The following is a 25,957-nucleotide window of genomic DNA, read 5'->3' on the forward strand; positions in this document are numbered from 1 at the left end:
GTTGTGAATGCTCCAACACTGGAAGTTTTTAAGAAGAGATTGGATAACCATTCCTCTGAAATGGTATAGGGTTTACCTCCCTTCCTAGTCTTCTGTTCTATTCTATCCTATCCTATCCTATCCGACACTAGATGTTGGATACTCCTGAATGGAATAGTAGGAAATAGTAGGGATTATGTATACACCTCTCTTCTAGTATATAAGAAGTTTGAAGTCATTAGAATTAGTCACCTTGCCTAAAATCCCATGATGATAGTGCTCCCCCTTTCCTCCTCCTATTGGGAAATCTCAGGAACGCTTTCAACAATTTGGTTCAAGATATGCTGGCCATTCAATTATGATGAGGTTCAACCTTGTATTCCTTCCTGCCCAGAGTTGCCCTGAACTGCGAGATGGGTGGCATATAAATTTAATTAATAAATATGCCTATGGTGTGAACCTTAAAATCCAGTTTCTTCTGAAATGTTTTGTAATCCAAGTATAAACTACACAAGAACGTTATGGCAAATAATTTGATTACCTGTATTTTTCTCAAGCTGCAGAATTGTTTCCCAGTAAACTCCCCTAGGACATAGAGGGCTCATAAAATATTAATCATCATGGTCTATGCAGACAGCAATAGCACTTAGACTTACATACCACTTTGCAGTGCTTTACAACCCTCTCTAAGCGGTTTACAGAGTCCGCATATTGCCCCCAACAATTTAGGTCCTCATTTTACCGACCTCAGAAGGATGGAAGGCTGAGAAAACCTTGAGCCTGGTGAGATTTGAATGTCAAATTGCAGGCAGATGGCAGGCAGCAGAAATAGCCTGCAGTACTGCACTCTAACCACCACTGTGCCACCTTGGCTCATAAAATAAGATCCCCTTATTTTATCCAACCATGTGGACATAACAGTATGTCAGTACCTACTAACTCTTTCACTCATTTGCTGGTCCCTTGCCTTCTCCAAATCATGGAGAAGAAATTTTAAAAAACCATCATGGAGCGGGGATTGCATAGATCTGGGAGGCTGATAAATGTCCATCATAACATTTGAGGACCTTCCTATTAGACAATGGGCACATAATGCTTGTTAAAATGACAGAGCAGCTCTTTATGACAGGGTTTCAGTGGATAAATGTATTGATTAGAGTTGTCCCATGCATATTTTACATGGTGAAAATTCCATCTGTTTTAAGTCTCAGTACATGACTAAACTTTCAACAATGGAAGCAGAACAACCACCAGTTGGAAAGAGTTTGATAACTGAGAAATTCTGCGGACCAGCTTATGTAAGACCAGAAGAAAGAAAACATCAGGTTTTGAGCATGATACTGAATATCAGAATATATAGTCTAAGAGAACTTTAAGAGGAGACTTGATTACTGTCTCTTGGATCATTTATTTTAGATAGAATTCTTTGTTGGCCAAATGTGATTGGACACACAAGGAATTTTTCTTGGTGCAAATGCTTTCAGTGTACATAAATGATACATTCGTCAAGAGTGAAGAATGATCAAGTTCAACACTTAATAATAGTCATAGGATACAATAAGCATTTGAATCATACTAGGAAACAGTCAATCCTGGTAAGGATACAAGCGACAAAGTTACAATCATACAGTCACAAGTGGGAGGGGATGGGCGATAAGGAGTGATAGAGAATAGTACATTTTGAATCTACTATTGCATTTTTATCAGTAAACACATGCATTTGGTCTTAAATGTATCGCAAATAGCAGTGATGTAACTGTTCAATTTTCCAGGCTGCACAAGTTTCTTCCCTATTAATGGGGCAACCAGGTGGTGTATTCTACCGGTTCGGCCCGGTTCTGGCAGAGAACTGTTTTGCTCCAAGTCTCCGACGCTCTGCAGTTGGGCCATCCCTGCTCCTAGGTGCTTTTTAACCTCTCAACTTTTTGGTGCAGCAGAACGGATTGCTGTGTTAAATAGCTGAGAGGCGCAAGCTTAGTTTTTACTGTTTTAACACGTGCACAAAGCATGCATCGCATAACCCCCCCTGCAGCCACACTCACGAAGCCATGCCCATAGAACCGGTGGTGGGAACTTTTGAATCCCACCACTGGGGTAACCTGTTAACAAAAGAAAACAAGAGCTGGTAGTGAAATAAGTTTACATATTTCTACAAAATCAGATACTAAACAGATGATTGAAGTGGATGGTGCTTGATTTCCTATTTAATTTTATGATTCTGTGTTCATCCCTTAGTAGAAAGGGAACTTATTGTCACAAGCTGTACAAAGTTCCTATTTAAATAATATTCTCTTAAAGATATGTAATTCTTCATATCTGAATTGCATTTGATTTCCATTTAAGAAACTGCTAGACTTTCATTTGCTGGGAGAAAGAAAGAATATGATCAGCCTTTTTCTGGTTGTTTTTTTATTCTGCAAAGTGATTTTTTTTAAAAAAATCACCTGTGATATCAGTTGCACATACAGGGTTATTGCATTCACTGTAATAATGTTTATATTCCAGAGTGATAATGCACATTGACTTCAAAATGGCCAAGCTGTTATGCAGCTCCATTTGACTGAAGACAAATGTTGCAATAACTCAGGCATGTCGGGAACATTTATAAATGGCCATTTCACTCATGAAGATAAATATGATCAGAGAACTGCTATCATTCTGCTTTTCAGAAGGTCTCATCTTTTGACTCCAATAAAGAATATGGATGGGGAAAATGCGTGGTTCACTAAGGCAATTTAAATGTCAGCCTAAAAATGTGTTATGTGGCTTTTTCTTGGTCTTTTGTATACACACACACAGACACACAGACACAGAGAGAGTATATCAGAGGCTTATGTACTTTTTAATAGAAGTTTTTTTAAAAATTCTGGTTCGTTCTTTGAGGTCATAGCAATAAAAGGCATACACATGTAACATACGAAAGTAAATCTACTTGTAATGAAATAATAATGGTGCAGTGGCTGCATTTAAATATATCATGGTTTATTGTACTAGGAATAAGCCAAGGCATTTTACATTCTCTGGTCTATTGCAGGCATTGAGGAATTAGGAGTTTTAGGGAATTGTAGTTGTTAATTCAAACTAAGAACCTGTGGCTTCTGTGAAGCAACCCTTATTGAAACTATCTTAGTGGGCAATCACACATGTGGAATATGGCTGTGATAGAATCCCTACTTTGACCTGGAGACAGGAGATATTTAAGCAAGGAAACTAGCCATTGCAGAAGAGATTCCTGCTTCCAGGATGTGAAAAAGAGACTCAAACTTTATCTTAAATACATTAGAGATACCTTCTAGGGGAGAATTACTTTGGTAGGCTTTCAAAATTAGGTTAGCCAATCAAAAATTTCCCCCAAACCCATGTGGTTTCCTGAGCATGCTTGCCCTGAAGGGCTTGATGATGGCATAACACACAGGCAACAATTCAGACAGCTTGAGAATTTGCTTACTTCCTTGAAAAAGGGTCAGTTTGGCTATGGTTGTTGTAAGGTGCGTAAAGGCCTTAAGTTCAGTACTTTACTGCAGAGGAGAGGGAATGCAAAAAGAGCCTTTTCTTATCCTTAGAAACATCTATGGCAAAAGTTAGTAACTTGTGTGCAAGCGTTATTATATGCAAAAGAATCATTGTACAAAATGGGGCATTAAAGCTTTGGAAGAAATTCCAAGATTTGAGAAACTACACAAAGACGTTAACAACAACAACAAGTAGACATCTTTTAATGATGCCATTGTATAAATAATTAATTGTGATACCTAGCACTGGCATTACAAACCTGGCTGCAATGAAGGCTACAGATAAAAATGCTTGGTAGATATTTGCAAAAAATAATAAAGAATGATCAGCAGTCCTGAATATCATGGCAAAAGAGTTTTCCAAAGGGATGGGAATGGTCCTTTTTGGCTAACTATGAGATATCTAAGGGGGTTGCTGGAATTGTCATAATCCTTCCATTTTTATGGTCTCAACTCAGAAGGAGAGCTCACCACTCAGAGTCTCTCTTGTATAGATAGATGGGGGAGCAGTGCTGGGATTCAATGTTTTTTTACTACCGGTTCTGTGTGTGTGGCCATGTGACTGGGTGGGTGTGGCTTTTTTGGGGCTTTTTTGCAGCCCCCCACCCATTTTGGGGAGCTTTTTAGCCTCAGAGGAGCTGCTGGGGGGTGTTTTTGCTCCCCTAAAGCTCCTCTAAGGCTCAGGAAGAAAAAAACCAGCATGTGAGGGGCATGCAGCACCCCTCCAAGCTCCGTTTTGGGAGCTTCCTAGCCTCAGAGGAGCTTCTGGGGGGGCGGTTCCTCTGGGGCTCTGGAAGGCAAAAAATGGAGGGGGGGGGGCTGAGCTCCCTTCATGTTTTGCCTTCCTGGGCCTCAGCAAGGGGAATCCCGGCACAGTTGATCTATGTACAGCTGATTGTCGGGAGGGGAAAAAAAGAAATATCTTAGGCAAACATCAGGCGGGCAGGGTAAGAGAGCATTGGGTGGGAAGGCGACTGGATCAGGGCCGTGGCCAGCCAAAACTTACTACCGGTTTGGCGACCCATGCCAAATTCTTGCTACTGGTTCGCCCGATCCTGTGCGAACCAGCTGAATACCACCCCACTTAGGGGACCTGTGGCTCTACAATTCCACAATGGGCAGAAGTGATATACCTAAGCTCTAGAATACAGCCATAATACTGAGCAGCAGTGATTGACCTCCCATCAACATTCCTGATTATCTCAAGCTTTTCGTCACATATAGTACTTCAGAGTGGAGAGTCATTTTGTAGTTGCTGTGGCTAAAAGGTCTAAAGTTATTTACTTAATGATAATTTATTAAATAAATACAATTGGCTGGGTTCACAAAACATATTAAGCCAAAACCAAAGAAACCACACTATGATACTATGACATTGTGGTTAAGGTGTAAGTCAGCAGTCCTTGCCAAAAAACTACAAGTTGCCCAGAGATTGGAGTATTGAAGGAGAATTGCAATCCAAGAAGGTTTGGAGGTTTATTGGCTGAGCAAAACACTTTTTTTAAAAAAAAATTGAAATTTCTGAGAAAAATAATCAGTCTTTAATGGTTTTTTGTTGCATTTACACAGGAACAATTCATAAGTGATTTATATTTGTGTTGGCGATTCATAACTTCATTTTTATCAATATTATATACCCGTGATGGTGAACCTATGGCACAGAGCCATTTGTGCCGGCATACGAGCTGCAGGTAAACTTACCTCACTGTGCACGTGTGTGCCTCACAGCTGATTTTCGGCCGGTTTGAAAGGTTTGAAGAAGGCTTCTGCAGGCTTCTACAAGCTTTGTAGGCTGAAATCTAGCCCCGTTTTGTCACTTCCGTTTTTTTCAGAAAAACAGGAAATGATGAAACAGGGCTAGATTTCGGCCTACAAAGCTTGTAGATGCCTTCAGGAGCCTTCCTCAAGCCTTTGGGAGGCCGAAAAGGCCTCAAACCGGCTGAAAATCAGCTGTGAGGTGCAGTGGAGGTAAGGGTGGGTGGGTGGGTGGGGAGATTGCATGTGCATGCACAATTTTTGGCACAGGAGCCCATAAAGGTTAGCCACCACTGCTATATACAGATATGTTGTTCACCTACAGCAAGCTTTCTATTGCATTCAAACAAGAAAATGTCAAAATCTTCAGATGCTAAATGATATTTAAATATTTGTTAGATATGATAGTTTTGACATGTAATATTCTCTTTAACAAGAGATACAGGGAAAAATATTAATGACCCCCCACCACCCCACATTTCTGCTTGGAAATGGTACAGGTTTCAGAAGGCCAATTTGATTTCAGATGCTTTTTACCCAGTGTATCTATTACACACCTACTGCAGTGGGCAGATTAACATTTGGTTACACCACCTCAGAATAGTTAAAAGGAACACTGACATTTAAATGCATTTATCAATATGCAAAATACAATTGAGTAGTTGCAGAGAAGGTCAAATCTCAGCAAGTTACAGGGCAAGACTGATGCAAAGGGAACACCAAATAACATTGTCTGCGATGCCACCTCCCAACTTGTCCTAGTGCTCATAACATTTGTGGAATTGTTAAACATCATAAAAAGAATGACTGTGTCTAGAAAGAAACCCAGCTGGCAAAATGGAGTAAATGGGGATGATTAAAGGCTTAAGAAAGCAGTAGTGCCCACTGGGGTATATGTTTCACAAGCACATGAAACAATCCTGTGGACATTCTGACTTCATAATTGTACTCACATAACTCAAAACCTAGGTCAGTCAAGCTCTTTCGACATTATCCAATGCAAGAAAGAACCCTTTCTTTGGCCTATTGTCCAGTCATGTTAACTGATGACTCTCATTAGTCTATTCCACAGGCATCAAACTCGCTGTGTCACATTGCCATCACCTGATGTTTCATGACGTTTTCCCCATTTGCGGAGCTGGGGTGGGCGTGGCCTGCATGTGACACATCCGGTCTGTGGGCTACCAGTTTGACACTCCTGGTCTATTGGATATATTGTCTGTTTTTTGATAAGATTATACAGATAAACTATCGGTGGTGTCCATAGAATATAATCAAAATACATGTATTTTTAATGCACCCATAATGCACATAAGAGAGAACTTCAACAATTGCATGCTTGTGGCTGCCTTCTTGATTATTTGGACCATTTTTTTGCAGATACCCCTGCAACTATCCTTGGCATCAGGATTTTAATCTCTTTTGTATCAGCATTGTTTCATCTTACACCAAGCAACTCCTCAGAATCACGCAGGGTTTCTCATTTATTACACGCTCAGTTCAGCACACCCAAGAGATACCTTCAATAGTAGCATAGCCTCATTCCACCATGTTTTCATTAGCCTCCAGCTGATGCTCTGCAGGAGAGGCTGATGATGTGCTTCTTTTTAAAAGATACTGTGTCTTAATTGCTGAAAATATAGGAAGTACTACCATAAAATTGTGTGGGTTTTCCCTTGAAACAGGTGGTTACATTTATGACACCCCCCCAATGGGCAACAAAGAGATTTTCGTAAAAAAAAAATTAAAAAGGGTTTTCCCCATTTCAGTGTTAGAGCTCAAAATAAATTGTACAGATGTGTTTGAAGAGACTGAATACTCAAATGCCCGCTTTGTAAACTGGGTTGCAAACTCTCAACCCTCAGCCAGTTTTCATCATATCAATTCTGTACCAGTTTCACCCCAGAGAGTGGAGTAAAGTCCTTCTTATTGGAATACAATAATCAACTGCACAGAAACATAACTAATAATGTCATATGGCTACCTTGAGAATATTATACAGTTAAGTACGTTATTTTGAAGTGAAGAAGTTAAGTTTGGAATGGTAATAAGTACTAAAGCAAAATGATAATAATCTCATGACGATTACTTATGTTAGGCAACAAACCTAGACGCACCATCGAGAAAATAGCAAGTATATGCTGTTAAGTTTTATTACACTAAATGGGGATGTCCTACCCAAAGTTTATGAATAAAGAGCAAAATAAAAAATAAATAAATGTTATTTCAAGAGAAGCACAAATACATATACCCAGATATCAAGAACTAGGCAAATATAACAAATGTTGCTAGGGAAATCACTGGAACAATAATAAGCACAATTGTACATTTGTAAAAAAGATAGAAGAAAAATCCGATCTGTCATTTGATTTTTTTCAGCAATTTTACATACTTTTTAAATTTTACCTACAATTTCAGAGTAGTTCTTCAGTTTGAAGAAGACACATAGCTGTGCAGATTATCTGTAAACATGGGAATGGCATTGCAAAATTAGTCTGGAAGTGCAGAGTCAGCACAATAGAGATACTGGAAGTCCATTGTTGTAGTAACGGGGTGTTATTCTGGGTGCTATTCTCATGGTTTTCTATCTGTTTTTGGTGTCACTTGCAGGAGTGGGCTTCAAAAATTTTAGCAACAAGTTCTCTGCCCGGTTGTTGGGTGGATGTGGCCATGGTGGCCATGGCCTTGTTGGCCTTCTGCATCATGGTGTGTGGGGCAGTGTTTTTGCCCTCCTGGGCTCCAAAGGCTTTCCTCGAGCCTCCAGGAGGGTGAAATGGTCTCCCTGGGCTCCGGAAGCTCTCTGGCAGCCAGAAACAACTATGTCTCACCAGTTACTGAGATCTCAAGGTCCATCATGGAAGTGCTACCAAGACATGGGAAGGAAGAGATAACTACTGACAAAAGGCATTTGACACTATAAATCAGAGGTAGTCAACCTTTTTATACCTACTGCCCACTTTTGTATCTCTGTTAGTAGCAAAATTTTCTAACCACCCACCAGTTCCACAGTAATGGTGATTTATAAACTAGGGGACAAAACCCCTACCACCCACCATGAAAGCTGGAACGCCCACTAGCGGGCGGTAGGGACCAGGTTGACTACCACTGCTATAAATAGAAAGCTATTCTGGATAATCAGAGGCATTATGGATGCCTGAGAAAATTTGTGACACTGATTCAACTACTCCATGATGGACAGGATACAACGGAACAGGGTTTTTGTTTTTCTTTTAACAAAGGTGCATCAGCTGCATTTGCTATTTCCAATGGGGTAAAGCAGGATTGTGTGTTAACACCAATTCTATTCAATTTGTTCTTTACTTGCATATTGTCATATGCTGTCCAGGATCTGAAGGAGGGAGGTACGTCAGGGACCAATTGGATGGTTAGTTTAGCTTTGATCTATGCTGCTTGAATGAATGGATGAAATGCCTTCATACAATCAATTCAAGAAACCATATTTGCTGATGACTGTGTCTTCAGCCTGATAGCCTGAACAAAATGGTGCCAGCCTGTGCCAAATACCAAGCCAGTAGAACCAAAAATCACTGGTAACGATAGCCAGCTGACAAATTTAAACAGCTTCAAATACTTGAGATGCATCATCTTGAATGATGGGTTTCTGAATCAGCAAGGCCAGCTGGCCCCTGGGGTGGCTGCACATTAAAGTGTTCAATCAACATGCCATCTATATCTCCACAAAGCTAAAAGCCTACAGGTGCTTTATTATAATTTATGGAAAAAGAGGGGGAGAAAAATAAACTGGGTAAGAGGCATAGTAGATCTCTATGAGCTGCGGAGGCACAGTGATTAGAATGCAGTTCTGTAGGCTACTTCTGCTGATCGCTGGCTGCCAGCAGTTGGGCAGTTCACCAGCTGAAGGTTGACTCAGCCTTCCAGCTCTCTGAGGTCGGTAATATGTGGGCAATATGCTGACTCTGTAAACTGCTTAGAGAGGGCTGGAAAGCACTTATACATAAGTCTAAGTGCTATTGCTATTGCTATCTTGAGCATCCAGAAAACAGAATGCCTTGCAAATAAAACATGCATAATTGACTAACCATCTATTTTAACTTATTTAGATTAAGCAGACACAACACCTTCTGTCTCATTACTTGTGGAAAGCAAAAGCATGGCTATGAGTGAATTATAGTCCCATTGATAGGGACAAACAGGAAGTATAGAGGTAACAAGAGTTACTATCCATAGTGTCATGCTGGCCTCATGACCACAGAACCACCTTCAGAAAATGGTGGCTTTTTTGACTAGGAAATGGAGATGAGCACTATCCCTAGAGTCAGTCATGACTGGACAGGAGAAACCTTTACCTTTGACTTATATTTTTGCTATCTAAAAATATATATATTCAGGTACTTTGTTAGGAAGATAGAATAATCCACCAAACAACCTCTGTTTTTTATGCAGAAAGTTTTTAACATCATAAATACCGGGTGATGAGGGACATCACCTGGGAGTCACTCTTAATCAGAGCAACCTGCATTACATTAAATAGCTACTGAAGAACATTGAAATCATGCTCAGTCCTTAAAGGATCTACCAGAGATGGTGTTCAGCAGGTTCTGACCAGTTCTGGAGAACCGGTAGCAGAAATTTTGAGTAGTTCAGAATACCACTTCTGACTGGCCCCACCCCCATCTATTCTCTGTCTCCCGAGTCCCAGCTGATCAACTGGGTCTTCTTTTGTTGCCCTGCATAGGAGAACGGAGCTGGAAAGCAGGTTAGTGGGGTGGGGGTGGGGGGTAGAGAATGGGAATTTTACAGTATCCTTCCCTGGAGAGGGGTGGGAATGGAGATTTTGCAGTATCATTCCCCTGCCATGCCCATCATGCCACACCATGCCCACCAAGCCACGCCCACAGAACCGGTAGTAAAAAAAATTGAATCCCACCACTGGGATATACAGTATTGTTTCGTACAATGTAATTCCAACTTGGTTTTGTTCATTCATTTTGCAGATTCATCTACCTGTATTCTTTACAGAAGATCCAATTAAGTCAATGAGATTTATTTCAAGGTAGAAATAAATCTATACAGTCCAAGTTTGCATATGACTGCAACATTAATCTCCAGTTCCCCAGTCAGTTGCTCCTTCACCAAACATCACAGGATTCCTTTTATATCTTCAGGTTTGATATAGAATACTTTTTTTGCAATGCATTATGCATTTTGCTCTTTTGATAACAAAACTGATCAATCAAAACCAGTAAGTGTTATGCGGCATATTTTTTTGTTCATGCAGGGACCAATTTCAGGTACAGAAATTGGTACAGAACCAATTTCTGCAAACTGCAATATACTATATATGAAAACTAGTTGGAGTAAACCAATGCCAGTCTTGCTTTTTGGCAATGGAAAATGTTCTTCTCAGAAGGTCTGGCAATATGAAATTTTGATTTATTACATGGGCCATGACTGGATAGTATCATCTTGGTGGCTGGTAGTTTCCTCACTGTTATAAGAGTGTGTGGATGTGTATTTGTTGTTTCTCTTGCATGTCTACATATATGTGTATATCAGTCTTTGTCAAACTGGTACTGTTTCTCTTTGTGTTGGATAATTGTGTGTTGGATGTGTTGGATAACTATTCACAAAATTCAAGTCAACATGGAAATTTCAGTCTGAATAAATTTGGAAAGTCTAACACACACACACACACACACACACTGCTGGGAAGTTTTATGGTACCCTAAGCCTTAGGAGTGTAGAAAATTTGTTTCAGACAACTTTTTATAAACAAGATTGTCCATCCCCTTCCATCCCCCAATATTTTAGCTGTCTTAAAGAACATTCAGACATTTACGCATACCATCTAGTTTCCCCCATTCTCAGGATAATCCGGAGCATTACTCTGACAAACACTTGATCAAGACCCTCTTAATAAGAGCAGGAATTCTACTCCCTTTTCAGTCACAGTAAATAAGACAGATGAGAACTGTAAAGAAAAGAATCCAATTTATTCTCCCTATAGTATATTTTTCTCCTGTCCGGTGGAACAGCTTTCTGGATAAAAATCACTCTGTTGCGTCATAAATAGTCCTCCAGTTGCTTACCCAGTTGTGCATCTCATAAGTAAAAAATAAAAATGACATTGCAAACTACCATAACTCAACATTTTTCAGTGCCATTCATCAAAGAGGATTTTTTCACTTTCATTGTAATGAATCAGTCATGCAAATTGGCTTAAAACAATTTCTAGTCCATAATTTACTCATTTTGTTCCAATTTGCCAAAGAGAGAGAGGGAGGGAGGGAGAGAGATGGAGAGAGAGAGAGAGTACCATCAAATTCATCATTCATGGATGGATCAGATATTTTATCACACTTCAGTAGAATATTAATGTGATAATAAAAACCAAACATAACAAACAAAAGTATAAATAAGCAGGTTTTAGATAGAAAGGTGTTTATGAAGAGCTTATGGAAATTAGATAAAAGGATAGATAAAAGGAAACTTTTGTTACATAATTCATTGAATTCATTGCTTCAGGCCATTAATCATCATATCTTCTAGGTTAGGCATGCTTCACCTATAATTCAGAAGAACTGCATAGAAATATAGCATCTCTCTGTCATTCATTCAAGAATGACATTCATTAAAGAGGACCCTTCCAGCTCTATGATTCTATGCTTCTAAAGGAGCCACATTTTGTAAGCAACCTGAGAACCTAGGAAAGCTACAGTTTAATGCAGAGGTCCCCAAACTTGGCAACTCCAGCTGGCTGCAGAATTCTGGGAATTGAAGTCCACAAGTCTTAAAGTTGCCAAGTTTGGGGAATCCCTGGTTTAATGAATAACATATTTTGTAATTGTGTTTGCACATGATTCAAAGCCATTCTTCTGAAACATTTTTTGAAACATATTTTCAGAAGAAGCAGTGTGCCTCTGCTTTATTAGTTTCTTGGTATAAACATGGGAGAATGCTATTACTCCCACGTCCTGCTGGAAGTGTGACAGAAATGTTGCATATGCTTCTGTGGAACTGACACTAAATTGGATTTTAAGGTCTCTTTAAAACTGGTTATGTTTTACTGTTTTAAATGTTCTAAAGCCAGTTTATTACATTTTGGCCAATATTTCTTAAATTGGAAGCAAGTATGATAATATCTTCCAGAGGTTTTGGACTTCACTTCCAACCAGCACTTCAACAGGTTTTGGAGGTGTAGCCACAAACATTTGGAAAATGCTCAATTGTCAAGTCTTGATAAAACAATGTCAAGATATGTAAGAGGAATTGCTGAAGGATCTCAAAATCAGCAACTTGCTTTCTAAGAATATCAGTTCTCAGGCAGCATTCATGACAGTGATTCATAATTACTTTAATTTGTTGATACTGCAGTCCACAAAACCTCTTCTTCTTTATAAGATTGTCCAAAATGAGATGGTGGACCAATCACTGCAATTCCAAAGAACTATGGGAGACATGCTAGCGGATTTCGTATTTCCCCACAGGATCCTAAGTTGATTTTGAGCAAAACACCTACAACTTACATGATCAGGTATGTGTGAAAGTCATGGACATCACCTGCTGGTTGCTCCTCCTTGCTAACGCAACCTCTTCACTTGCTTACTTTTGAGAAGGGGATATGAGAAGGGGATAATAAACACTTCCTACAAGCAAATGAAAGAATGAATTCCTGCAGGCATGCTGCCCAGACCACTGTATTCAGTCTCAAACTGTCACCTGATCCCTCTCCCTCTCCTCCTGCAGTATTACATTCATCTTTTGAAACGTCTTCCTTTCTCAAAAATGCTGTGTTTTTTGAGCTGCTGGTCGGCTGCTGAAACAAACATCTCAAATCCCCATGAGTGTGCAAAGTTAGCTGTGCAGCTTTTCGAGTCCCAGTTCCTTTTATAATAAAATTAAAATTGAACATTTGTCTGAGCTGATAAGTTAGTACAGTCCTAGGTTGCTCTGACAACTGGCGGCTGCAATTTTTGGATGATAATGTTATTCATTAAAGCCATTGGACCTTTTTCAGACTTTTGCTTGCTTGAGCTATGCCTGGAAGTCTGAAAAATGTCAGGCTGCTTTAATGAATAGCAAAAATGCTGTACCTTCATGAAGCACTTCTTCCCAATCATTTTCAAAGCCTTATCAGTGATACTGAATAATTTATACTACATTTCAGTGAACCACATGGATGAAGGATTAGTCCAAAATTTAAATCAGGATGATGTAGATTAATATATAGGAATTACTTCCCTGCTTTCTTACAGTTTCTTAAAGTTTCTCCAGTTAGATTGTCATTAAATCATGTCATATCACACTGTTTATGATCCAGTAAGTGACCATATGAATGGATAGGCCAAAACCTTTGAGATATTGCAGAGATTTATGGGCCATCCTGTTTCAAGTTGGAAGAAGTCTTGGGCAAGACAAACAGCTGTCCTGCTGTTGAGTAAAGTTACATGTGAAATAAGAATGAGCTTCCAATCTGGACTGGAATGATGTCATTGGAAAAAAGGAATCTGTCTCTCCATGTAATATTTTTGCTATAGAAATACCCGGATTCTTCTCTCCCAAAAAATAACAAAGACAATCACAGCTTTATAGATTTGCCATAGGTTTAAGTTTGCTACAAAACACAATAGAATCTGGAAAGAGTTGCTTGTTGTATTTCTGAAATCCACTAAGGCATGGTTTTATGTATCTTTCAGTCTCATCTTCACTACTAATGGAAAATATTCACCTTTAGTTCAGGAAGCTAAGCTGGATTTTCAAAATCATTGCTGTGTTCATTTGGGATATGTTGGGCTACATGTGAACAATAATATTAGGGTTATCATCCAATTAAATCAATCTCAGTTGATTAATCACATGCTTTTAATTGGTTGATTAAATTTTATTTATTTGCATATAAATCAGTAGTTCTGAAGCAAAATACTTCAAATGTTTTAGATAATGCAGGTAGGCACTACTTAAAAGCATGGGAAGAGACAGTAATTTTTCCTAAAATGCTTGCCATCTATGTTTAGAGAGGAACCTTTATTTAAAATTATCAAGTTTAAAATTTTGCTATTTAATTAATTGGGATCACCTTTCAATGAATTGATTAAAGTCATTTGATCAGTCTGACTGTGATGACTCCCCTGGACATTTGCCCAAATATCTCTCCAGATGTCAGCTCGAAGGAAGATGAATCAATTCCAGGCACCTCTGGAAGGGAGTTGGTTAATGGCTCCAAGCCCTGAGGCTTCAGGTGGAGAATGCATGCAGCTGCAGCCAGTCAGTGATGAGGAAGATGAACTGCCTTCTGTACCTGATCCAAGAACACATAGAGCAGAGAATCATCCAGACTAATCACGAAGAGAAAGCCTCATCCTTCTTGATGGGCTGCACCAAAAAGCTGGCTATTTAGCACAGCAGACGGAAGCGATGCTGAGAATGATGTGTTCATTTCCTAGCTGTGTTTTTCTGGTTGTTGTGATTCTTCCCTTGCTTGGATTGACACCGTGCCTCAACTTGGATCTGAACTCTGGACGTTTCTTGCCTTGTGAACCCTCTTATATTGTGGATTTAATTTTGCCTTGTGACTTAATTATGACTGGGAAACTTTCAAGTGCGTTGTGGCCTAATTGGCCATTGCTCTATGGACTAGCATTGGTTTGCTTATGGCTGGACTTAATTGGGACAGTTCTAGGCATTTAGTGAAGGGAATTGCAGGGGTATATTAATAAATCTACTAAACCACAGTTGTGTGTGTGTGTGTGTGTGTGTGTGTGTGTGTGCACACGCATGTGCGGACAGCAGACTAATCAACTACTTAAAAGAACTGAGATCCTAAATAATATTACTACAGCTATTTATAAAAAAAATCATTATTACACATCTTGAAATCAAATAAGTAGGAATGCAGAAATGTTAACTTGACCAGCAAAGTAGAATTTTGAATATACGTCTCTCTACACAATAAGAGTCACATTTCATTCAGTCACAAAATTACAATATTTTTTGTGTGTGTATGTGTACATACTTATATGTAAAAATCAGTGTTTCTTCTTGTTCCCAATGTTAAAAAGTAACAAATATAACTTTATTTAAAAATAATTATTGTTGAGGTCTGGGACTGAGATAAAATTTACTGCAGGATTTTTCCCCCTCCTGTTGTTCTTGAATATAGGTAACCACCGAAAAGAAGATTAGGTATTATTTAATATTGCACTCTATGCAATGAGCCTTTTAAATTTTTTGCTGTAACTCAGAACATGATACAGACTTTTTCAGGAAAGGCGCTCCTAAATTGCATATTATTCTTTGCTATGGCGTGAAGCTTAGGGTTGGGTTGTCATTTTAAACTGTGGGGTGTAAGCAGCCCATTCTTCTCCTTTTCCCTTTTGTGGAATGATCTTCTCCAAAGACCCAAGCTGAAGAATGGCAGATGCAAACAGCAGTGTATAGATATGTGAACTCCTGAGCAGGCACCGTGTCGTTCTATTGCTCAGATATGTTATGAAGCAAAGGAAGTGACTGCGCTTAATTGAATAGGAAAAGAGCCAAAGATTCTTTTGTTGCTCTGGCCTGTCTCAGATCCTCTGGAAAAAATATATATTCCTAAGTCTCATTCATAGGAAAAAAAACTCTACAGTAATTTTGTTATGTCGAAACAGTCAATTGGATCTTTAAGAACATTCTGTTTCTGAAAAGGTTTGTGTCTAACCATCGGATGATGCCTCCTCACATGTGATCATTTCATCAGATGCATTTCCTATTAGACTTCCTCGAAGGATAACTGGGAGTCACAAATAACTTTCAGTTGTCTCTGGCTTGGTTGTCTCCTTTAGGGGACAAGAGACTGAGTCATGCCATCGCTTTCCAGGACATTTCTTTCCTTCTCCTATTGGTATTTGGGATGCACAAAGGTATGACATTTTAATGGTCTAAATCAGGGGTGTCGAACTCAAGGGTGCTTAAATCTGGCCCATGGGGCCGGCCTGGAAATAACAAAGGACCAGCCTGTGGTGCCTCTAACAGCCAAAACAGGGCACGAGGGTGGGGCGGGGGGCGTGCATAGCCCCCCATGCCCGGTTTTCAGACTGGATGGCCTCCTGCAGCAATCTGCTAGCCAAAATGGGCCATGGTGGCCCCGTTTTAGCCAGCAGGGTGCAAGAGGTGTCCATCCCAACTCTCCCCTCCCCCTGGCCAGCCCATGGAGGAGAACTACAATGCTGATCCATCCCTCGAAGAAATCCAGCTTGACACCCCTGGTCTAAATGTTCTGAGACCCAAATGCATGTATCTTTATATGTCTTGCAGAGCAGAGAATCGGAAGGCTCCCAAATCCATAAATCTATTGTAGCCCCTGGGCCTTACTGCCCATTGCAACATTTCAAATTTTATGAGCACATTTATCCTCCCCACCCCCAATAATAATAAAATATTACAGAGGCAGAGGGAAACTCTAGCAATAAGAACACAAGAAACTTTTCTTTCTTTCTTTTTTTTTTTTTTTGCCTAAACAGCATTGCATTTCAGCTTTTAATGAGGAATCTATTCTGTAAGCATAAATAACCTAAAGGCTCGGATTTATTAAGAATGCAAAAAAAAAAAAAAAAGAATTAAAAAAATAAATCAGGGCAAAAGGAACATTTCCACCCCAAAACAGTGTAGCACTTACTTATCACATCTAGAGCTATTGTCACTGCAATTTTCTTACCCTGAAAACAAGGCTGTCCTTTCTTACCAACCATTTAAATAATAAATTTCCAACTATGCTGCTCGCAGCATTACTAAAAAAAAAAAGAGAGAGAAAAAATATTAACTTACAAAATAACCAATTCTTCATACATAATTATGACAAATAAAAATCTTAAATTAAACAGCTTTCTTTCTTTCTTTCTCTCGGTATCCACATTTCATTCCAGTTTCAGGTAGCTTGGCACTGAGTAATTGAACATTAAAAAATCAAGTTTGTAGACTTCATAGAGCTGTGTTTGGTGCTCTGAACTGATGTTCTGAAAGAACTCTGCAGTCATTTCATCAGTAGTTCTTGTAGACTTTGCATAAGTGGGGAACTTGAGATAGTTTCCTACTCCTGCTAGTTGAAGAACGTAGTTGGAATCCTCCTCAAGAGTCTCGTACTTCCCTATGAGGTCATAATGGATGTGACAAGGATGGCACAGAGAAAAGACAGTTTGCCAGTGTTCATTGAATGGCTCTTCTCTTTGAGTTTGTGGGTCTATGAGATAAGCCACAAACTCTTCAAATTTTACATCATCACCTTTCTGCAGAGCCTCCTGTGTCGCATTTTTCCTTTGGCGCTTCACAATTTTGGTACCATATCTCTTGTGAAAGGAGGTGTTATATTTTTGGGTGAACTTGTTTCTGTAGGCTGACACCAGTCTCTCAAAAGGCTCACGGACAAACAAGAACTTCATGTAGTTTTTCAAGCGATGGTTGATCTCTGGGATGCTGTACTGGTTGAGTGTTTTCAAGTTGGATGAGATATGGGCTTCATTTGCTGGTATCTCCATTGGATCGGTGTATTTTCCTTTCCCAGTCAACACCATCATGACTCTTTTCCAGTTGGTACAGGCCACTTTGGGGACATAGCAATAAATCAGTTCATGAGCCTCATCAACCACTAAATGTTTGAGATCGTTAGGTGTCAGCACACGGCGCTTCTTGCTGGACATGCTGTTGGCTCGACATGTATCTGTCACTTGATCCCTCCGGATTTGATGAAGGATTGCTGTGCTGGATAATTCCAACTGTGGAAATAAAACACAAATAAAGACAACTTAGTACTGTTTGGAAATATTTTTTCCATCTTGCTATTAATACCTTCTACTATCCTTGTTGCTTGTGCGAAGCCCCCCTCCTAGAAGAATGAAATATTTTGAGGAATATTAAAAAAGGCAGAATATTATATTTCCCTAAATGAAAAACGGAGAAACATGGCAGGAAGCAGACAGATATATTTGTGCCCATTAAAGACTGGACCAGCCTATCTACAAAACAAAAGACCTTCAGCTTCAGGGTGATGGGATTAAGAACAGGACATGATCCTTCAGGACATAATAGGATTAACCCACTACCATTTAGTAGAAAATACAGAGCTCAATACATCGCACAATCTCCTAAGGGTATTTCAGACATTGCACCACCCCCAGAGCAGTCGAAACTTCAACCAAACTTAGCTCAGACAAGCACCTAGGAGTTGCATTTCCTCTTTTGCCTATATCACCAGTTATGACCCCTTCATAACCCCTACATGACCCCATAGGAATCTGACAACAGCCAGTAGAATATTAAAGGACATGTTCTTGCACAGGAACAGGAAGCTCAAATATAAAGCCCAAAAGAAGGTATAAAAGCCACCCACTCTTAACTCAATTTTATTTGCTGCCCAGAATCACATGTGCTTGGTGGTTCTGCTTCATCAATAAATGGACACTCTTTCAAATCAGCCTCCAGCCTCCATTTTATTTCCAGTGCTTTCCTCCTGGCTTGGAACTGAACCAGATGGATATTTCTTCCCACATGCTAAATCCCACCAAAGTGGTATAGTACAGATCTCAGATATCCTAGGCAGAAATTGAAGAGCTGCTTCTAATTCTCTTCTATAGACATTCTTCTGCTGTTTTCTTGACACACAAAGCTTCCTTTACCACTTTGAAATAAAACAGTTACTTAAAATGCACTTTCCTGGAAAACTAGGGGTTTGTTCAAGACCCACTATCCAGTTTTTCATCTCCAAAACCAATATTACAATTTAGGGATGATGCTGAATCTTGTACTTTATAGGTAGATTCTTTAAATGCAGTCTGCAGTTCATAAGTTACAGTACACTTTTTGCAATTTTACCATGAAAAAAGGTACAATTCCTTTGTGTATCCCTTGATGGTGATAGCATTCTACTTATCAGTTGCCACATTACACTTCAGCTGGGAACTCAGCAGAGAAATCAGCATGTAGTAAATAAGTAAATAAACCAATAAGTAAATAAATTAGTAAATAAACCAATGTGTACCTATTTGGAAGCAATGAAAATTGTAGTTTGATTAATTCTACATGCATTGGAATCTGCCCCAGGCAGTAAAGAAGGATAACAGATAAAGAAAGACTATCAGCAAAAGATCCCTTATCTGGTCAGATCAAGTTGATATCCCTGTAAGACAGGGGGTCAAACTGGATTTCTTTGAGGGCCAGACCAGCATTGTAGTTCTCTGCAGGATGGCCAGGTGTGTGTGAGAGGGGGGAGCTGGGACGGATGCCTCCTACAGAACCCTGCCAGCCAAAATGTGGCATGGGGGGATGTGTGTGACCCCACCGTGCCCCATTTTTTTCCTGGACAGCCTCTTGCAACACTTTGCCAACCAAAATGGGACATGGGGGGATGCGGAGAGCCATGGCCAAAATGGGGCACAGGTACTTCAGGAGGCTGTCTAGGCAAGAAATGAGGTACGGGGGCATGCACAGCCCCCCTCACCCTGTTTTGGCTGCCAGAGACACCGTGGGCCAGTCCTCTGCTATTTCCACGCTGGACGTGGGCCAGATTTAAGCACCTCACCAGATCCAGCCCGCGAGCCTTGAGTTTGACATCCCTGCAGTAAGAGCTAAGATATCTTACTGGAGACAAGGGTACGGAGGATCTGGTTCTGCAGAAATGTGGAATGGCATTTACTAGAACATAATGTCCTTTCAAAGCATTCTACCTACAATAATTGTACTTTTTAAGAGTGCAGAAAATCCATGTTTTCCAAAATTGCCAAGAAGATTTTTGGCTTTCAAGCAAGAATAACAATGTTTGCCCCAGAAATCCTACAATCACAAATCGAATGCCTCTATGGATAGATGTTCCTTTTGTAGATAGGATAATTGTGGCTGTTATCCTAGTCCTGCCTGACCTGCAGAGACTCTTATAGCCATAATTACAGGTGAAGCTACAGATGGAAGCAAATACATTTTATTGGCTCCTAAGGACAATGCAGTCATAACCTGGTACTGAAAATACTTCAGTCTACCTTTGTGAAACAAGGCAATATAGAACTTTCTCTTATTCTAAAAAGACTTCTTCCTGCAAGTCTTGTCAAACTCATTTTGAAAGATCAAAACTTGGTGTGACCTTTGCTGCAGAGAACAGGAGGAGGACACTGGTTTCCAAACACTTTTGAAAATAAACACAGTATGTGCTCCTGCTGTTGATATGTATCTTACCCTAAGATTAATTGTTTTGTCTTCCTTGTTGGCAGTGACCTTGGTGTGTGAAATGCACCAAAGGAATTTTAAAATATGCTTCCCAGAAGTATTTGTTTTGTTTTGTTTTGCTATCAGTGCTGGTTTTTGAGATCCACAACATCAAATAGGACAAGCATCAGTTGGCTTTTAACATACTTTTTGCTTATTCTATTCTTTGTTTCTAGATGGATACATTTATTAAAGATTTTTGTAGTTCCAAATTGAATAATTTTTCTTTTTTAGAATGGGTTAAATTATAGGATAGGAATACATTCTTTTTCCTATTTTATTCCTCTAATCCTTGTCACACTGCAAGTTTTCTGGGTAGATTGTTTAGTTGCTTAAGATATCACAACAAAAAGCAACAACTCTGTAATACACTGGGGCATAGCTCATGGGTATTCCAATCTATATATAAAAAAGCCATTATTACAATATGTTGTCAAATGATGTCCAAAATCATTGAGCAAAAGTCTTACTGTCAACCCTGAAGCTGACTTGATCGAAGCCATCTTGGATGTTTCAGTGTTGCCACAATGGAGCTGAGGGATAGGGAGGGAGGAATTTAGATAACTGGGGTTTTGTAGCCAACACAAAATACTTTCTCCTGGGAATCTACAGATGGCCGGATGAAGGAGGAATAAAGGTACCAGGCACCAGATGGCACCCTGATTGGACCATGTGTCTGTTCATTTGAAAAGGGGGGGCCTTCAATTTTAATTAGGTGAAAATCACAGGAACATTCAGAATCAGTTTTCACCAGATTGTGCCAATATGATATATCCAATAAAACTATTCTTTCAGGAACTTACCCGCCTTGGAGTTTTGTTTGCTATGGGCATATTACTTGGACACCCTGACACCTACAGCTTAAGCATTAATATCCCAAATTGCTTTTTACCATAATCAGGAATATTTATTGTAAAAATTATGCTAACCCAACTAAGTTCTATTATATTGACCAATATAGTGCTAAGCCATGACTTATTGAACAATGGGATTGGTTCCCACAACCAACCATTGTTAATTGACAATGCAATAATTTAATTGCAAATTATGCTATTTGTGCAAAATCATGACCGATAGGACATCGTGTACCATCCCTTGCTGCCACTTCTGGACATCCATGTAGGGATAATTCTTAAGTGTTGCATTCATCTAACATGCTGAGCTTACTATAATGCTATAATATTATGAGAAGTGACCCATTAAACATACTTTGACTTTCCTTTTGGGAGAAATATTGATATTATCAATATTCTAATATCCAGAATGCATTCTCATAAGAAGTAATTTTTTTACATTTGCATTAGTATTGGCTGCATCCATTAAAATAGGTATTATTCCCCCCAACTCCATTATTCACAAGCACAGAGCTCAAATACTCTATTTTCTGGACTACTTTAAAAGGCTGATTATAACCAATCTTCCTTTCCCCCCATCCTCCCCTCATTTGAACAGGACTATTCAAAAATTCCACTTATTTGCCATGAATGAATGAACATGTAAACATTCATAAACATTCCGATACCATTAATGGGCTTCATAATTTACACAAAGTATAATTGCAGCAGGAATGTAGCCATTATACAGTATATTACCAATAGCAATCAATGTCTTTCCTACTTTTCCTTAATGCATTGTGTTATTTTATTCCTTTGATCTGAAAGTTAAACTTGCATTTAAAATAAAATGCCATGTAAATTCCATCAAGGTCCTGGCTGGAATCATATTTTCATGAGTTGTAGATCCCACCCCCACTCTCCAGTGTTTACATTTTGTTTTTGCTGAGGTCTCCGTGTAACCTTGAGCTTGTTGTTGCCATATGTGACTGCCATTCCTAATGTGCATATGAGACAACTGACCTAATGGGCCCTTTATCCAAAGTCTTAATGACAACAAATTAAGAGTCACATTGAAGCATATCTGCTTTTTTGACTGCTGACATACCTAGAGACCCTCAAACAATTAAAAAAAGCTGAATTGCAAATTAACTTTCTAGCTAGCAGGTCTTTTGATTGAAACTGCACTGCAACTGTCCTGCCCCTGTTGGAGTCTGAATCTGAGGAGGAAGCCGAACAGCTGTCAGGGAGTGGGAGTTTGGCTTTGTTGGCTGTGGAGGAAACTGGGGAAGGACAAAGTCTGCCTGGGCAGAGCAGGGGAGAGATAGAACAAGGGAGAGGGAATTCAGAGGAAGACCCAGATCCACTCCCTCTTCATCCTAGGGCACACAGGGAGGAACAGAGAAGAGAGCAACATGAGTTGCATGGCTTACAGGAGAGGAAAGGGCCCTGATGCCCTTCATTAGTTGCAGCTGGGAAGACAGTGTATAAAAAAGGCAAGCTGCGTACGGCAGGTTGCTAGGAGCAAACATGACTTGTATTGTTGTGGCTTATCTGTGTTCCTGGCGTCTTCCCAACTGTGTGATTTTTGCCATGCTTTCAAGTCTGAAATTCTTGCTCCTGCCCTGCCAAACTAATTATTTCAGTTTGGCTTGTTTGGACTTTAAGTTACAGTTTGTGTTTACCCTGTTTTGGGCTGAATTTTCTGCAGTCAAAGGCTGTTTCTGGGAGAGATTTTCTCCAGCCAGAAGGTAACCTGGACACTGGGGGCAAAGTTGGAGATAATAAAGGGACTCTTCTTGACTATCTGACTGAGTTGCCTTTGTGCCATGTCCTGGGTCATCACAGCAACAATGCTAATTTTTGAAGATATGAATTTGCATTAATGTGCTTAAGGGTTTTTTGGCAAGCATTTTGAAATGAATATTTAATAGTAATTGTTTTTCATATGCCCACTGTTTTTTAATCTTGTTGTATGCTGCTCAGAGTCACCTTTTTGCAAGATAGATGGCCATATAGATTTGATAAATACATAAATGAATAAGTATTCTCAATAACTTTAATAGCTAGGGACAGATGCCTCTTCTCAGCACTTTTATGACATAATCATCCTAACCAGCAGCAAGAAGAAGGTAGGTGTGATACATGTACAAGTAGTCCTTGACTTATGACCACAATTAAGCCCAACATTTGTCAATAAGCAAGAAATTGTTCAATGAAATTTGCCCCATTTTACAACCTTTCTTGCCACAGTTGTTAAGTGAATCACTGCAGTTGTTAAGCTAGTAATATGGCTGTTAAGTGAATCTGGCTTCCCCATTGACTTTGCTGGTCAGAAGGTCACAAAAAGTGATCACATGACCCCCGGAACACTGCAAACATCCTAAATATGAGTCAGTTGCCAAGCATCTGAATTTTGATCACGTGACTGTATGGATGCTGCAATGATTGTAGGTATGAGAAATGGTTATAAGTCACTTTTTTCAGTGTTGTTGTAACTAAATGAACTTCTGTGATTAAGGACTATCTGTATGGAGCCTTACTCTGTGGCTTTATTGAAACAATATGATCATTATTTATCGGTTTCCAAAAATTTCAGCACTGAAGTAACACGTCAGCTTTTAACTAAAACAGTATGAGATCCCATGAAAATATGCATATCAAAAGAGATCATTCTTGATTTTCCCCATATTTTAAGATGCCCCAAATCTACAAGATGAAGATAAATACTTTTTATTCCAGTGTTTAGATTAGGGGTCCCCAAACTTGTGGATTTCAACTTCCAGAATTCTGGGAGTTGAAGTCCAAAAGTCTTAAAGTTGCCAAGTTTGGAGACCTCTGGCTTAAATGATCCAAACTGGCTTGAAAGCTTCATTTATGTCTTGCTACCATCTCTGAGCAGATTGTACAGGTACGGCTTTTTCAAAACTTTGGAGACCCAAACTGATCAGGAACAATATCTATAGGACCACACCTTCCTTTCACTGTACCTGTGGGTTTATTTTTCTGTTCAGAGATGTCAATAGCCCAATTATTGGGATCGTTTATGTAATCATCAGCATCCATGGAAAGAAGTAAACAAAAATAAATAAAGGTGGTAGCTACCACTGTTCAAAGCCTTGTCCCCTTTGACATTAATATACAAAAGGATGAAACTTTGATTGTGTGGTCATAGCCACCAAGTTAACATTTTTGGTGCTTCTCCCATGGATAGACCTGTCTGAAATAAGCTTTTCTATTACCTTTTAATCAGAGGTGGTATTCAGCAGGTTCTGAACAGTTCTGGAAAACTGGTAACAGAAATTTTGAGTAGTTTGAAGAACCAGCAAATACCACCTCTGACTGGCCCTGCCCCCATCTATTCTCTGCCTCCCAAGTCCCACCTGATCGGCTGGGTCTACAAGGAAAATGGAGCTGGAAAGCAGGATAGTGGGTAGGGAATGGGGATTTTGCAGTATCCTTCCTCTGCCATGCCCACCATGCCCGCCCCTGACACGAGTGACGTTGAGCTGGCCACACACCCCTGGCCATGCCCCCTGCCCCACCCAAGGTCAAACTTAACCATAATGCGGCCCTCAATTAAATCAAATTTGTCATCCCTGCTGTAGGACATAAGCTAATGGATTGGCTAATGATTTTAAGTTATGGGAAGACAACTTCCACATAGATATTGGGGTGGGAAGGACTACTAAGAAGAGCAATTCAAGAAGCAAATTGCCCAGAGAAGTGGTGAAAACTATTTGTAGATGTGTTCAAGATAATGGTGAACATTCATTTGTTGAGGTAGCTTTGATCTGGATGCCTGGAAGATGGAGATGGTAAAATGCTCTTCCAACTCCATGTTTCCCCACTTGTCGGACTATAAAATAGCAGCCTTAGCAGCCACTCTTTCTGTGTAGGTGATATTAACATTATGAGGTCAAACCTCCCTTCTGTTGCTTTTCAGTGATTATGACCTTTGAAAGATACTGCTTAGACTCTTTGGCATGCTGTCATTACAGCCATCTGGAAGAGGTTTTCTGGCCAGTGTTTTTATTTTTATCCCTTTGTCTTTGTTTTCTTTTGTGTCTTGAGAGGGGCTCATTTTCCTCTGTTCGACCAGCAACAACATGAAACCGAAAAGTTAAATGAAAGCTACATGTGTGTAATAGATGATAGATGAGCTTTCCACTACCAGGAAATCATCTTTCAAATGCATGAAAGGGGAAAAAGAACAGTGAGATATATCCTCACAAGACAGAATTGCTTACAATCATGCACAAGGCTTTCCCATTTAAAAAAAAAAAAAAATTAACCTCCACCCAACCCCAAGCAATCAGCCCTCTTGTTTGTGATAAGTCCAATAATTATAATGGCACTTTTTTATATTTACATTTGTTTACAGTGACATACATCAAAAAGGCACGTTAACATTGTGAACCATCCTTTGGAATTAGAAGCTATTTTCAGATCCACTTTAAAAGCTTGATATTTAAAATTATGAAGCTTGTTAGAAGTACTTTTCAACAAAATGTCAGCTGGATGTGACAACTTCTTTATGGGCTTTTTAAAGTTGTTCTGGAAACTTTTGAGAGCACCTGAATAAAACTAGTAAAACAGTGGCTGTCCAATTCTGGTTTATGAAGACATCCAGTAGATAATTGACTGCAACATTCTTACATCCTCTAACTG

The 25,957-nt window shown here is 39.5% G+C and overlaps 1 protein-coding gene across 2 annotated transcripts in view; it reads right to left on the reverse strand.

Annotated features, from left to right (window-relative positions):
- Window positions 1-17,086: 17,086 nt before the first annotated feature.
- The window catches only part of CHST11 (carbohydrate sulfotransferase 11), a 183,858-nt gene continuing 174,987 nt past the window's right edge, over window positions 17,087-25,957 (reverse strand). For both annotated transcript variants that reach the window (XM_087968419.1, XM_026693365.2), the window contains exon 3: window positions 17,087-17,974. In XM_087968419.1, coding sequence (XP_087824545.1) covers window positions 17,120-17,974 — 855 coding nt within the window. In that variant the 3' untranslated portion in view covers window positions 17,087-17,119. The remainder of the gene's footprint in view (window positions 17,975-25,957) is intronic.

The sequence above is a fragment of the Notechis scutatus genome, chromosome 6 (genome assembly GCF_049901735.1).
Source record: "Notechis scutatus isolate UNSWTSFEM ecotype Mainland chromosome 6, rNotScu1.2, whole genome shotgun sequence".
In the NCBI taxonomy this organism is placed as follows: domain Eukaryota; kingdom Metazoa; phylum Chordata; class Lepidosauria; order Squamata; family Elapidae; genus Notechis; species Notechis scutatus.